Source organism: Polyodon spathula, chromosome 30, assembly GCF_017654505.1.
Source record: "Polyodon spathula isolate WHYD16114869_AA chromosome 30, ASM1765450v1, whole genome shotgun sequence".
NCBI lineage: Eukaryota > Metazoa > Chordata > Actinopteri > Acipenseriformes > Polyodontidae > Polyodon > Polyodon spathula.
Window position 1 is genome coordinate 4,473,299 of NC_054563.1, and position 16,912 is coordinate 4,490,210.

The 16,912-nt window shown below is 38.2% G+C and overlaps 1 protein-coding gene across 2 annotated transcripts; it reads right to left on the reverse strand.

The window, feature by feature from the left end:
• Positions 1–6: 6 nt before the first annotated feature.
• pgm2l1 (phosphoglucomutase 2-like 1) lies at positions 7–15,255 on the reverse strand. 2 transcript variants are annotated; one of them, XM_041232555.1, is made up of 9 exons: positions 14,614–15,255; positions 8,775–8,942; positions 7,093–7,199; positions 4,274–4,358; positions 3,030–3,113; positions 2,180–2,373; positions 1,906–2,095; positions 1,527–1,624; positions 7–321 (listed from the first exon to the last, which is right to left on the reverse strand). In XM_041232555.1, the coding sequence occupies exons 1-9, from the start codon at positions 14,713–14,715 to the stop codon at positions 114–116; spliced, it is 1,236 nt and encodes a 411-aa protein (XP_041088489.1). In that variant the 5' UTR covers positions 14,716–15,255; the 3' UTR covers positions 7–113. The 2 variants fall into 2 exon arrangements, with proteins under 2 accessions (XP_041088489.1, XP_041088490.1); XM_041232556.1 differs by lacking the exon at positions 14,614–15,255 and adding an exon at positions 11,367–12,212.
• Positions 15,256–16,912: the final 1,657 nt, after the last annotated feature.

The following is a 16,912-nucleotide window of genomic DNA, read 5'->3' on the forward strand; positions in this document are numbered from 1 at the left end:
GGGAGATGAAGATTCATACTATGAAACTTAACACTAGACGTGGCTGTCTGGCTTTCTGTGTTGACTAACCTACAGTTTAAAACAAGCAAGATTAGGGACACCCCTTTTCAATTCTAAAAAACAACAGGATGAGTCTGTACCACAAAGTGAAACCCCTCCTGCGCTGCGATGGTCTGCAGGATTTTGGAAGAGACTGTGGTTGCCAGCATGTGAACTCTCTTGACGTCAGCTGGGTCTGGATGCTTTTCCTTCCAGCAGGCCAACAGCCACCACCCGAGGAGAGCTGCCAACTCATTACCTGTGAACACTTTCCAACGACCGCTGGAAACCAAGCAGCACAAACAGCCACATTAGAGTTTTTATTAAAAAAAAAAAAAAATGAAAACAGACGACAACCAAAGATTGCAGATTTCCGTGAAGAATATACAGTAGAAGCCCAAAGCCAACAAATGCATGGGAAGAATTGTCCATAATTGCCCCAGGTTTTACCATGCGTCTTTAATATATGTGAACCTTTACAAAAGACCACATTTTTCAATGTAAAAATAGTAAAGGCTAAAACTGCTATGAAATGTTAGGAGGTGCGTGAGAAACAACCACTTTTAGAATAAAAAGAAGCTCTGCTTGATCTACTTTTCATATTCTTTCTAGATACCCACTTCTCTTTGTATGACACTTCTCTTTGTATTCTTTATAATAAGGAAATAAATTCACCACTCGATGGCCAAAAGTTTTGTATCACCTATAATTTAGATAATGAAGTAAACCAGAGTAGTACAGTATTTCCTGTTAGATTTTGAAATGTCACATTTGTCAACTGTCAGTTTTTCGTTAAGTATATGGAAACTGCAAAGCAGTTTGTAAACAAATATGTTAAAGTAGCATTATTCAGCAGGTTCCACTTGACTTTATGGAGCAAAATGTATTCATTATATAGGGTAATGCAACACATTATGCCCTAGCTGTATACAAACAGCAGTGATCAGTGAATTGTAAACTTATTTTAACAGACTTCAACAACTTAATGCACGTTTTCATGTTCAAAAGCAATTGACTTGTGGCTCCTCAGATATAGCACACCTCTTATATTACTCCTCTAACTGAATGATGGAGACTGTGCTGATCTGCTGTGTGGCTCCAACACCAACTAAATCCCGAACATACTGATACACCCCTCTTAAGTCTTAACCAGTTTGTCTCCTTATATGGATGCTTATTAGTATTTAACAGTTTCATTTTACTGGCAATGTAAATTCCCACCATAAGCCATTTAAGGTTACAGAACATCCAAAATGCATCTGCATCACTACCTCAGAACAGCTCTTTGACAATTATTATGTAATTTTAAATGAAAAGAAAAACAGCCAACCGTCCATACTGGCCTGGAAAACAAGGGCAACTCCAAATCACACAGACACTGTACACCTATATCTAAGGCTACTTTAGATGGATTTTGGTACGCTGACCATACCGACCACACAAAATGAAACCACAACGACTTGAAAAAAACAAATCTGAGCACTTACTTCTCATACTGCTCTGCTACTGCCAATCTGTCAGCATCTGGGTCTGTTGCTAGGACAACCCTGGCACCCTCTTTTTCTGCCAGTCTAAGTGCCAGCTCCTTAGAAAATAAACAGGAGGAAAAACGTTAATGGGTATCTTTGAAATTAAAAGACTATTTTATGCTAGCTTCGCTGGCCTGTTATCTCATGTTCTTTGGAAATCATGTAATATTTTGACCTTTCAACTCTGTTTCATGGTATAGTATAGAAACAGCTGCAGTCAAAAGAGCTGAAAGGTCACAATACCACGTATCTACATGCCCTTTAAGAATTTCATTTTGAAAATGTATTTCAAATGGGGTTTTTTTATGCTGAATACAAGAACAAGACAAGGCCTCACCAAGACCGACTCGCCTTCCTCAGGATTAGGGCATCGGACGGTAGAAAAGTCAGGATCTGGGTCCTTCTGCTCTTGAACTGGAATGGGGGCTGCAAACCCAAATGCTTTGAAGGCCAGCTGCACATAGTCGTGCCCAACTCCATGAAAAGCTGTGTGCACAAACCTTAAAGAGGTCTTTGCGTTGAGATCTCTAAAAGAAATATAAGAATGATTGCTAATCATGGCAGAAATTCTAAAAAATATCCTTGCAAAATGAACCACCTTTTTTTTGTACCTGTGAAAACAAACAGCTTTTAAGTCTTCTATATAGCTTTTGCAGATTTCATCCAGGGGATCACTCCTCAGAGGACTTCCATCAGCTATGTTCTCATTCCAGGATCCATCCCAAGGCTCTAAACTCTCTTCTATGCATTTCAGGATCTCTTTGTCATGAGGAGAGGTTATCTGAGCTCCATTCTCCCAGTACACCTATAATAGTAATAATATTATCATCACCTGCATATCTTATTATTCAGATCTAAAAATTAAGGTTGTCGTCAGTGGCCCTTTAAGAAAGAACATGAAACAGAAGGTTAAGTTAAAAGCTCCTACATGAACCTTAGTTAAAATTTAGCACCAGGGTGCTTTGTGAACATGGCCCACTAAGTTAGATTGTGTTTATCAAGTCTGCCATGCAGAAACTGTTGACACAAACTAGTCTTAACCCCAGAACATCCATTTAGTTTTTTAGTATCCACACCAGTTCCAAAACGAACAACGCTTACTGGGAGAACTCCATCCCTCATAAAGTCGGACACTGGTCTGCCCAGTCATTATATCTCAAGACAAACAAGGCTCTATGGGATCAACTTGGCCAGCACCTTGAGTCAAGGCAATTTAACCTGCAATGCACTGAAATCACAGCATGCATGGCAGACCCAGGTTCCCCAGGAGATTTCCCAGCATCTTTTGCAATCTGGTATAAAATAAGATCCCCAGATCGAAAGAAAATATACACATTTTAGGAACAGGCAGGTGTAATTCATTCCACGCGTGCAGCTCTCACACAGTTCTTGAAAACCATGCATGCAATACTGCTGCTGTGGGAATTGCTCATTGTCTCTTAAAGACGAGAGAAGGTTCACCTTGTACCCATTGTCCTGTTTTGGGTTATGTGATGCTGTGATCATAACACCGGCAGTAGCTTTCATCTGCTTCACTGCATAGGGCTGCAAACAAATGAGAAACAGCAAAATGGTACATATTAAAACCTCAATATTTGCACATTTACATGTGAAAAACTCCAAGTGGAGCTTTGACAGTAAAGCACTCTCATTCGACAGCAACAGCTCTAAAACCCCAGAGCTAACTACTAAAATTTAGCTTGAATGTTCAGATTTGTTAAGAAGCAGTTAAGAAGGCATTTAACAAGGGGATTCATCAACAGAGTGCATTTCCCTGTGCTTTCTGTGTTGATAACTTCATCGAACTAACTTAGTCAAGAATAGTTGTATGCTGTAGATTATAATGCAATTAGTCCTAAATTCTAAAATAGGGTCAGATTTATCAAGGTATTTTCTTTACAGTTCTATTTACCCTATTTTATGTGAAAGGGAAAAAACTGTTAGTTACAAATCGGATAAAAGGCGACCAACAAACTTTTTGTTAGAAAAGACTTTACCTAAAGGCTAGGAGTTCAGAAATATGAGAATTTACTGCTGGCCGAGCCTATTTATTCCCCAGCAGGATCTATACATGTCCAACTAAATAAGCCCTTTAGAGGGAGCCAGTGAGTGACAGAGTGCTCCTTTTAGATCACAGACAGACATGCCAGGGAGAAAAGCTGGGCCCTGCAAGTCCAAAGGGTGTCTGCTACGCACCAACCACTGCAACACCAAAAATGAAAACAGCAATACTGAAAGAGACAAAATCACGTCAGACTGCGAGCAGAACACAGGCCCTCACCTTCACCTCGCACCAATAAAGCTATACTGTATGCAGCACTACTGCCAACAGCATGGCTGCTGAATTTACAAGAAGTGCATTTCATATAACGTCAAAGTTTATTTTTTATATACTCGATGAAGATCCAGCTTTGGTGAAGGGTTAGAAAGACATGCTGCGGCATTATCCAAGAGAGAATCCCCTTTTCATTTTGCTTTCTTCATTGTCAGATTCCATAAGTGGGCTCATTACCAAATGTCATTCACTGTCTCTCAAAAGACAGTACATCGTAATAAATAAAATAAAAAAAGGCTTGATCTTTCAGCTAACTACGAAAGGTTCTGTAAATATGTATTTTGTGTTGTACTTCATTAATTAATATTAGTAACTGCAAAACATAACTGTACAAGTTAAATTTAACTTGAAATGTGTGTATATTACTTACCACAAATGGTGTAGGAACATATGTGGAGAACAGATAGACAGGGACTCCCTTAGAAAGAAGAACGGCAGCTGCAAGCTTTGCTAGCCTGAAAAAAATGGAGAGATAAAGTTATGCACCCTCTAGAAAGTACAATTATGAACTTTCAGCACTAAGTAATTTTGCAAAAACCCTACTAATGAATTAGTTTCAGTGACTTATGCCGAGCTGATACAAGCATTATATAGGGGCATACCTGAGTTAACTGCTTCTGCTGTTGGGAGTTATATTACTCCCATGCCAAGAGGACAAGCATTTCAAATGCAGTCTCCTACTGCAGAGCATCAGACAGCACTGCTATACTTCAAAGCACATACACAAGTTGTTATAAGCAGTCATTACGTCAGGCTGAATTATTAGACAGAGAAACAGTCCCTGCTCATTTTGCTGATTTGGGCGAGCCACAGCCAATGCAAAGCTCCGTGTGGAATCCCCGGCAAAGATCAGCGACCTCGCACAGCCAGGGTGTGACTCTGCACTCCATTGACTGCATGACTTATTCTGCAAACCACATAGCAACTCAGGGACCCTTAGCTGCACTGAAGAAATCCAAACTATACACCCAAAGACTGATCACAGATAGTGTCTGAAACTGGCAATGTGAGTGACTCAAAAATGTGCAGGTCAAATATTAAGAAGCGACTGATTGCAAATAACGGCTACTGCGAACTGCGAAGTTGACAACTTTATTCTCCTAAGACTTAAGTAATTTAGCAAACATTCCATTTTCAAAATATGCCATCTCTAGCCCTTGAAAACAAAAAATTAGTAATTAAATGTAAGTCTAGATCAGTGGTCCTCAAAGTAATTTGGGCACTGGCATAAATTGATCTTACTTGGCTGTTTGCGGGCACGCTGACTACTGCATAGGTTCTTATCTTACACAGTGCCTTCTCGTGACTATATAATATAGCGATAGAAAATTACATTCTAACTACTGAAATGTATTGTTTTTCTCAGTAACAGTCGGCGAAATTCAGTGCTTACCCGGCATATTAACACCCCGCCTCTGCTCACAAATGATTGGACATCTGTCAGACCTTTCACTTTCCCATTGGCTACTCACTCTCCTTTTCAATTTTCATGCAGAATACCGTGAACGGCCTCTGCTTGCTTAGGATTGGACAGCTACGTAAAACTTGACAGATATTTGACTCTCCTACTGGTTAAACTTACCGTCGGTACCTGCACCTGAAACAGACACAGTTTATGTCCCACCCAGCTAATTTATGATTGGGCTACCGCAGAGAAAATGCAGATATTCAATTGGTTGATCGAATTGCAAAAAGCCATTCTGAAAAATAAATAAATAAATGTTGTGTACCTACAAGCACAGCATAAGCGAGCAGCACTGTAAACAGACTGCTGTGGTGCTTTTGTTGGAAAACGTGTTTAAAGCTTTCTTTATTTTCCCACGCTATGACCCGCCAGAAATGTGTTCAACCCATAATTTAAGAACAGCTGCCGCGGGCACGATGTCCTGGCTTCGCGGACACGAATTTGAGGACCACTGGTCTAGATCAAAAGAACATGTGATCTATTCTTTGTTCAATATCTCTCGAGACAATGCAGGTAGCTGGACAATTACACATTATCCATGTGTTACATTACGAAATATCTGTGATCAAAGTACTGGAAGAAATGCTGGAAAAACCCTTTGCTGCAAAAATAGTGTTCAGACTGCAATAAAAGTGAAAATCCACTGGGCACATTCACCCCAATGGTATGGTAAAAATGTATTCACTTTGTTTACAGAGCTGGGTACTATTGTTTTCCACAGTATACTGTAGCACAGCATAATGTGGCTTATGCATGATAACCTGATAGTATTCATGCGCCACATTTTCTCAGACGACAAGAGATGGATTACAGTAAAGGAAAAGTGTGTGGGCAGATTTAGACAGATCATCTGTCTCCAATGCTCATAGAGTATATATCATGGCATGCAAAATGAGCAAACACAAAATCCTGGTTATCCACGTTGAACAGCAGCGACACCTAGCGTCAACAGAATGAAGCATCAATGTCAGTTTCATTCTAGTGGTTCAATTGTCTGGATGACTCATCGGAACGCCTCTAACCAGGTCAGTATGGTGAACAGAGTTACAGGAACTGCTCTGAATGGACAGATCCACATCACAACAACCTCAACCATCACATTAACTAGTATTGAAATGGTCTAAAATGTTTCAAAATAAACAACTTCCTAGAATACAAATATCTTAATCTGCTCTGTTCTAACAGAATCTACACAACTAATTTAATGCATCGAAGACCTAATTTTAGAAATGAATGAAAGGCTATTAAAAGATATCTATGCAATGCAGTGCAATGAGACACAATGACACATCTTTTTTTTCAATTAATTTTGCTGCTCACGCCTCAAGCCTGCCCTGGACGGACCACCATGGCATCAGCCTTACTTTCCATGGCCTTGCACTCAAAAGTGACAATGGTCCTCACACCTAGAGAGCTTTTTTTAAAAGGTACACTGTGGAGCTGAAATGTAAAGTGAAACACAATGTTTGCTTAGCCAGCCTGTTCCACACACACCCATCAACTTTTCCTAACCTGTTGTTAAAATTAAGTCATTGGATGGTGAGTTTGGACAACTCATGATCATCATCTAACGCACCTCCCTTGGGGGATAAATTCTAATCCAGATTTTATCTTCTGATAGGCCATTTCCATGAAATGCTCCAGTTACTGTAATTTATGAAATATAGAATTTGAAAACTCTTACGTTGGACATAGAGTTGCTGGAGATGAATACAGTGCTGTACCTTTCGCTGCTGCAGTTGATGGCGGCTTGCCCACGTGTGTCGTACCCAATCACAAAGCCTCTTCTCTTCAAGTCAGGGAAACACTTCTCCAGGTACCGGTACACACCCTGGATTCAACAAAGTGAAGGCTGTCATCTAGCTTTAAAAAATAACTTGAAGTTTTAGACTATGTGTGACCCACGATGCAAGATAAATTGTATCCAATTAATAGAAAAATATAATGAGAGATTACACAAGGTGTCTTGACTCTTCACAGAAAATATATACTCTAAAACAAAAAAAAAAAAAAAAAAAAAATGAAATTTAGAGTATCTGTCAAATAGGACAGCCACCAGATTGCAACTATATCAGCTGTTAAGTGTTGATTCAGAATGATCAAACTTGAACTCACAAAATCTCATACAATAGCAACAGTTTGAACTGCATCAATGATCGGGCATAATGAAAGTAGTCAGGCTTAAACCCCCCAGTATGTATTCATTTTTTTTTTTCCAGGATGCAAATATAGTGTATGCATTGAAATTGAGAAATGCAGCTACAGCGTGTAAAATAATCTAGTGGAAAGCACCCCTACAAGTATCAGTACAGCCCCCTTATCCCCGGCTGTTTATTGCATGCTTACAGATGCTGAATAGATCACAAGAGTAGGAATTATTTGAGAATAGGACCATAATAATAATAATAATAATAATTCAGGAAAATCAAAAGAGCTTTGCATTGCCAAAAAGAGATCAAAACAGCACCTCCATTTTATCTGCAGCTGAACATCAGCATGTTATCCTGCAGACCTGAATGTGAAACGTACTGCAGTGCTCCTGGGTGTCTCCTGACAGCTAGCTGATCTGTCAATGCAGTCAAACCGAGACAGCTTGTCTAAAGCCAGCAGCTTTATTTGCAACATGAAATGTACAGTTGTAGTTTTTATTTATTTATATATATATTTAATTTTTGTTGTCTGGGTATGAATACTTCTGAATTAGCATTTTTGGAATTTTGCATAAAGAGTTATTGTATCTATTTCTTTTTTCCTCATCCACAAAAGCAAAACTTTTGCTACAAAAGACTTTTCCTAAAATTAAAAACTGAATTAAAATTAAAATTAAAAACTAGCAATGCACTCAAACATTTTTGGCAACAAAGTACATTTTGCATGGCAACAATAGGCCAATACAGCACTGTAAAAATATATCTATATCTATCTATCTATCTATCTATATCTATCTATCTATATCTATCTATCTATCTATCTATATATATATATATATATATATATATATATATATATATATAGATATATATATATATATATATATAGATAGATAGATAGATAGATAGATAGATAGATAGAGATAGATAGATAGATAGAATTTAAAAAACTATTATTCGGATCTGAATTTATCTGATAATATGCTTAAAAACATCGAACAATCAAGTACCCACACTCTATGAACTCTTTGGTGATCCTGATGTAAGCTGGACTCTTTACTTCGGGCCAGAATATATGAAACCGTTGTTAGCAAAAGGTCGGAACATAAAAATAAAGTTAATACTTGGAGGTTTACCCAGTCCAAACTAGTAATTTGGAAGCATCAAGAAAAACATGAGCCAACCAGTTAGGCTGTCCATCCAGTTTCAGAGGCTCACTTCACCATGCGAGTGGACAGAGTCCTGAAAACGCTGACCTGTGTGGACTGGATGACTGTGAGATCGTTGATGAGGGAGAAGCCTGCCCCCATGGCCGCCCGCAGCCCTGACGTTCCGAAGGTCATCCTGCAGCACAGTCGCTCACGCAGCTCCTTCGTCTTGCCCTCCTTCACCAGTTCCTCCATCTGCGCCCTCGTCTTGGGATTCTGCGGGCAAAGTTAAGGAACAGTTCTTTAACAAGATTAAGAGTGCGCCAGTGGTTATCTTGTGCCGGGGCTCAGCCCTGGCACCTCTGGGCTTGACGAGGCATAGCCCCGGCACCTCTTCAGCTAGTTAAAATGTCTGTGTTTTGCTCGCAAATGCGTTTTCTTAAAATTCTCAACACAGTCCACTGCCAGGGACATTTAATTACTTTATGATTTCAGCTCTGTGCCATAAAGATGACACTGGGTGCAAAAGTAGGACTGCGACTCTATTGTCGTTTTTTTTATACACAAATAAGCTTTCTTGATTTGTAAAACGTCTTGAACGATACAAGCAGATTCTTACACTACTAGGCTTGATTGAATGAGTATTACACAACTTCAACATGAAAGCTGAACATTAATTTCAATAAACAACAAGTTTTTTAATGAAAACAAATATTGTAGCCTACTTCAGTATAGTGAAAACTGGCTTTTGTTATTTTTAAACGACTGCTTCTGATTATACTACTGCTTAATAACAGGAACAACAAGTTACTTAGGGTTGTTGTTGAAATTAAACGCGTTCATGCCTTAACTTCCCTCTTCAAAAAACATAGAAAAACAACAACGGTCTGGCTCTCTCTTGCCTTTTTTCAATGAAGACAATGTAATTAAGAGAATAAAAACAAACCAAGCTAACAACTAGACTAGACTAAACTGTTTTTTTTTTTTTCCCCAATCTCCACAAACTGCAGATTCTGTTGCATACACAGCACTGATAACGTTAGATACGGCTAGATGTTACAGTGCGGACCATGGGTCAAACCAATGTTTGTTTAGGGCTTTTTTTGTTTGTTTTAATCAGTGCCTTTCCACTTCTTATTTAATTTTAAACCGTTTAAATACCAAACCATAGCAAACACAATAATAGTGCACATACTACTACTTTGTATGTGATGTAGAATACGTGACTATAAAATCTAACACTAGTGCATGCGCTTTCAAATAAAGGTTTTATGATTTTGAATGTGCTTTCATAAGAACAACATTATTTTCATGTCTTGCGCCCCAACACCTCTTTACAAATGAAGCTCTGGAGTGCGCTAACCTTGCATACAGTAAATGCATACAGCCGGGTTTCACAGAACTCAGGACAACCTTTGTACAGGTAACGTTAGGCAGGAATCTTTAACAGGTTAACCCACTTTGTACTGTGCCTTTTCGCACATCATTATGTGATCCTCTAATGCTTACTGTACACTGCTCTATTCTAAGCATTAGGCGTCAAACATGTACAAAAAAAAAAAAAAAGTTTAAAAGTGTAAAATCCCTCTCTGCTCCTTATTTGACTAAGCTCCAGGTACTTGCAATCGCAGTCTGTGGTCTTTGGGATGTTAGGCATTGTTCCCAAACTCTCCGGAGCATCAAAACAGATTTTGGTAAATATTAATCTGTTTACTGTACAAAATCATGTGCTTGGAATATTGTCGTCTTATTTTAGAAATATTGATATTTTTTGTACTTTTCAACAAGCCATTTCAAAAGTATTTTAGTTTTGTTTGTGGTGGTTTGTAAATGACGATTCCTTTGAATGTATGTCTGATTGACTGGCGGCTGTTTTTGTTGTAACATGTCATGCTCTAACCATCAGGGAGTCCCCTGCAAACAAGATGATTCCATCTCGGGAGGACTAGTCCTGAATGAAGAACTTCCAATTAATAAACACACAACAGTCAAAAAATTATAACCATCAAATCCAGGGCATGGAACCAGAGATAGAATGAAATAATCAACTAAATGGATTCGGTTAATTGTTTCATTATAACTCTGAATAATCTAAAGAACCACTGGTTCGTGACTGATGCCTGAAGAAGTGCCATTGGGTACTTGCTTGATCAAACCCCAGTCACAGCGAGTTGCTGATCTCAGCAGGGGACTCTTAAAGCACTCAGCTGTCCTTTGCAGTCCTGAGATCTAGGGAGGCAAGGCTGGCTTCACCTCACTGTGCCACAGCAACCCATTCTGGGTAAGCACCAGACAAGGCCAGGGCGCAAAACTAAAACCATTCACCTCACATACCGCCTGGGTTTGCTGGTTGAAAAGAGGGAACTGTCCAGACAGCAGGGACGGAGGTCCCATCTTCAGTCCTCCTGGGTCAGTGTGTGGGTTTCCCATTTAGAGCAAACAATTCATTGTCTATTCAAAAAGCAATTACAGTGCAAGTTTCGTGGGATGAGAGGGTGCTCTTACTATTTAATAATTCAAATGAAAACTGACTCTTGAAAGAGAAAGAAGAGATGCGTAAAAGGTCACGCTGCCAAGTACATTTCTATTCCATCCCTATAGGGTAAACAAATTCAGTTCTGGAAGCTACAAAGCAGGCTAAGGCTCAAACACTTCTCCTACTGCTACTGCTGTAGGCGTTTTACCCTTTTGTAGTCTTACTTTCATTGTGTTTCAGCAGAGTAGTTTTTATTCAAGCAGAAATCTTCATAACATTACAATGCAGTTGCACTCAGCAGATTGGGTAGCCCTCCACGATACAGAGAACTACAAACGAGTCGCCTTTTCATTTGATATTTATTGCCACTAGCACACAGCCTCCTCCAATGGTTACCGAAGTTATTATCTGATAACATGGGATGCACCCAACAAAATGTTCGTGGACTCTCTGCTGTGCAAGTAGCTGATATGTATTCTACAGAATGTTCAAGAACACCCTGCTATGCAAGTCGAAAAACACAACCCAAGCATCTCCTTGCCTCGAGCAAACTAAACCAATTTCAACTGTCCGTGGAATTTTACCCAATATAGCAATTCAGTTTCACGTGCATTCCCCCTTTTCCTGTTCCTTATAAAGAACATACAAGCTACAGCAGTTAATACACCACCCACATTTCCTGCAACAGAACCATACAACTCATTCCATCATCTTACTGCAAATGTTTTCTAATATGTGCGCAAGGCCATTCTTATCTATATTACCATGCTGTGCCTGCATATCTGTATATCTGGATCAGGGTAAATGCAAAAAACATTTAGATACACTAGCTAACCACAATTTGGGTCAACATTTTTTCACTTGTATACATAGAATCAATACAGTAAGTATTATTTCCAATAAAACATATCACTATAGCCGTGTTTTACTGGCTCAACTGAATAAAGGCACTCAGAATTAGTTTGGCTACTAGTATTCTTCCATCCACATCCCAGACATGATTTTAATCGATTATCCAGACACATAATTACAGTTAAGCCTCCTGACAACAGAATCTCTTCATTGCAATTAATATAAATCATTATTGCCTACCTATAGTATGGAATGTTTCAGAACCTTGAAGTAGCCCCCCATGCCCTGACCTGAAGCCTGTCTGCAAATTGACATGTAGACACTTAAACTTTATTGTGAGTGAAAAAGCTACCAGGCTTTTGACCACCAACAACTGCCATCTATTCAAATACTGACAAAATATGCATCAATATTGATCTTCTCTCAGGACATACAGTACTCCGCAGGGCGCATATATATATATATATATATTATATATATATATATATATATATATATATATATATATATATATATATATATATATATATATATATATATATATAAAATGTACTAGACCAAATGGCTATAACAAACAGCAGGGGACAATTCACTCTCTCTGCATGTGGTTCCTTCGCACTGGGCCATTTTGGTTTAGGTATATAAAAGATGGCTTCTTTTCAGAACAGGGTTGACAAAATTCTTCACACATTTTAACCCTCCTCACAGTGCCTAATAGAAAGTGAAAGGAAAAGCTGTTTCCTGACCTACACCCTTCACTGACATTTGTTTTATTTTTGCCAAGGAGTGTCCCTGCTTGTGTGCCAACACAAACACAAAATATTAACAGAAAGTGATCATACAGCACTGTGGTGACAGCAGTGCATCTAACACAATGAACACAGGGGCTAAACATCGCCCCTGGCAAAACTATTGACATTCAGAGTACGCCAATGTGAGCACCTAAATTAGACAGTCGTCTGCACTTATCTGTCTGGACACCCTGAAACCCCAATAAAAGGGGATAATACAGGCACCTATACATAGGAGCATAAAACGGTTTATTTTCAAGTAATATTTAGCAGCACACACAAAGTTTACAAATTGCTTTGGAAGAAATATGTGACCACCTCTAACTGCTTTTCAGGACTGAATTGACTGAACTACAGTATGATCCTGATTCCTTCCCACATTTTATTGACCAAGATAAAAAAAATAATAATAATTAAATCTAGTTGTCAGTTTTCAAATTTCAAACCAAAAACACATTGTTTATATACTGTACACAGAAATCCAAATGCACCGAATTTTGCTTTCTGATTGGAATCTGGAATTGTAAGTACAGTACTGCTGTACTTAATTATTCATTTCTAAATCTCAAGAACTCAACTGCCAAACAACAAACATCTTACAGTCAGAATCTGATAAACAGTTTTGACATTTAGAAACACAGAGGTCAGCCAGCTCCCAAGTCTAACGCTGGGTTCCTCCCTGGGAACACCAGAGGGAGTGTGTTACACTGCAGGAAACTCATTTTCTGTACAGTATTGTCACTGTCATACCACCGGCAGTGCTGACAAAACACCACGGATGACTCCTATTACATTCTGAGGTTAAACTAAAACCTTGCATTAGTACAAGAAATGAGTCATGCTAGACAACACATACAGTATGTACTGTCAACACCATACTACAGTAATACCCCTGTGGACTACCAAGTCTGGTTAAACTGTTTAGAGGAGGCTGTGTGGTCCAGTGGTTAAAGATACGGGCTTGTAACCAGGAGATACCTGGTTCATCCCAGCTCAACCACTGACTCACTGTGTGACCCTGAGCAAGTCATTTAAAATAACCTCCTTGTGCTCAGTCTTTCGGGTAGTTCAGCCACTTATCTTGTAAAGCACTTTGTGATGGTGGTCCACTATGTAAGGCGCTATATAAAAATAAAGATTATTATTTTTAGTAAGCAAACTCATGTGAACATGCATTCTGCTCCAATCTGGACAGGAAGTAAAACGTGTTAATAGTTAAGTATCTGTAATGTCTTCTACAATAGTAAACATCATAAAGGCAAATCGTGCATAATTTTAATTGGTGACACTTTTCATTTTGCATCATACCCGAGAGCTTACAGTGCAGCAGTCCTTTGTTTTGTTTCTTGGCCAACTTCCTCCTGCAAAACCCAGACTGCCTGCTATCTGACATATGTTGACAGGTCGTGTCTGGTACTGCTTTAATGAACAGTCGCTAATTATATAAAAATGAAATTTGAAATTTGCTTTTGCATGATACTATATTATTTCGTGCCGGCATTAATCGTGTTTCAGGTGTTAATTGCTTGGAACAAACCCATGTATTATTGACAGTATTTGGGTACTATGTGAGGTAGGGTAACATTAGATAAGCGAATGAAACTTAAAAGGTGCTAGTATTATTAAATTCCAGTCATCCTGGACAGCAGCTCAGCACAAATATGTTTTGCATTTTTTATGTCGTCAATGTGGGGGTCAAACTGCCAATATATTACCACACCCTCCTAGTAAAAACACATTTACATGTAACTGGTAAGATATACATTTTGTAGCACTAGGTCACTATTTAAATTAGATATTTTAAAAAGTCGCCAACCTACACACTCACCTTATCCCAGGTTATCCACTGCCAAATCGCTTTATCCAGCTGGGAATCCCCGGTGTCGTGAGAAATCAGGTTAGCGTTTACATCCTCGCCACAATCACCCATGGTTAATGGTTTCCTTGTTAATAACTATGTTAAATACCTTTCCTTCTAAATTCCACCTTAAGGTCTACTGCTTGCAAAGTAAATAAACAGCCGACGCATTCATCAATCGTTGACTGGAGTGTTGTGTTATCTTCCTAAAATCGAGAGAGGTGCCGACGGTATATTCCTAATTTAACGAGCAGTCAATAAATTACAAAACTCATAATTTCGAAATAATTTCTACATAACAGGGTTTTATCCTGCAATATTACGCTATGCAACATTTGATATTACAAAGTAAAATCCTACCTATGCTTTTAATATTTGACAGCTATGCAAGCCAGCAGTACTTCCCAAACAAAACGTTACTATTGTGTAAATTATAACTACCTGTACCCTACCACAATATAAACTACTTTATATATTTATAAGAACAATAACTATTAACCAACTATGTCGTTTTTAACATTTAATAATGACTAAACCCCAAACTTCCCAATACACCCCAAGCCTATCAACTGTCTAGAAATCCTCTGCCTGGCTCTACAGTGCTGGTGTCCATGCAGAATGTTTTAACAGCTAGTAATAGGCGGTGCAATTTACGCTGGGAGCTGTAGTTCTTAATGTTACAAACTTCGCTTTCAAACAGACACGCCGTTAGACAGAGAAAAACTACAACCCCCCACAATGCAGCGGGATGGACGAGATCGCTGCCATGACGCATTCATATTGCAAAGGTACAGGCTCTCTCTTCCCCTTTCCGTCTTTTGATATAGCACATTACATGTATAGTTTGTTAACTGTGGTGGCACAACACTATTTCTATGAAGGCAAAGTTAAATAAATGTTCTCAACTAAATTTCATTAATCACCAACTGTCAAGAAAAAAAATCATACAGCAGTGTTAAACCTACATTGATAAATTATAACTGCATTTTATTTGCTTCGTTTAAATATCGTTTTAATATTTAATAACTACAGTAGCTACACAATGCATAATAATAAGGCTAAAGATTATCACATGCAAATAACAATTCCCTGAATGGATACAGGGGGGAAATACGAGACAAAGAAATGATACAATCGAAGTCAGGTGACTGATTGTGAGCATGTTTAATTATGAATAAATGATGGTGAACTGATTGTGTGGGTTTTCAGTTGCTTGGTAATGCAACAGTAGCTATCTGGTTTAATCCTTCCATGCATGGTGACCTCATAATGGGGACAGATAGAAAAAACTCTCTTAGTCTTTATTCAAGGACATAGGGAAGACACCAATGCATGATAGCCTCGTATGAGGATGCCATTTTTTGCCAATATAAAGCAATGAGAAAAAAATGTCAATGAAAAATATATTTCTTATGTATCCAAAAATACTTTTTTCAGATATTTTTACTATTTCATGCATGGAAGTGTAAAGCTAATCAATTGGCAATACTGATGTCTCTATATATTTATTTTTATTTTTTCTTACCAATGTTCGTAACACTTTTCTTGTTTTTCAATTTGCAAATTGGAAGATGTCACAATAAGATGTACCAGTACAATGCATGATAGGCTTTTAAAGTCAGAGAAATCTATAAGAAGACAACCAAATGCCTTTAAAAATATACTTTCTTCAGAGTACATATAATTACAATCACAATGCCTGCAGTACATACATCGGCCACTAGATGTCAACTAGAGTAGGATTGTACAGAACTGTTGCAAAAAACCCTATGAAACACAATTTTTGTTCCTGGGTAGTAAGTGTTATTTCCTAATTGCTTATGCCTCAGAAGTATAGAAAATGGCTATTATTCCCCACAGACTTTGCTTTTGTGACCAGGACAGTGATATTTCAAAAAATTTCCAATGGGAAAACGGGCAAATGTGTGTCTTCGTTCACATAAAGTCAGAAAAAAACAACATATGAATCCAAATTAACATGTATTTATACTAAAGTAATACAAAAATGACTACAAAAGATTTAGAAGTGAGTAGTTTTTCGAGATTTACGATTATACTGTAAATACACATTTGCCCGTTTTCACATTGGAAATAGTGATATTTTGAAATATCACTGTCCTGGTCACAAAAGCAAAGTTTGTGGGGAATAATAGCTATTTTCTATACTTTTGAGGCATAAACAATTAGGAAATAACACTTACTACCCAGGAACAAAAAAAAAAAAAAAAAAAAATGTGTTACACGGTGTAATTGCTGTGCCCACCACACT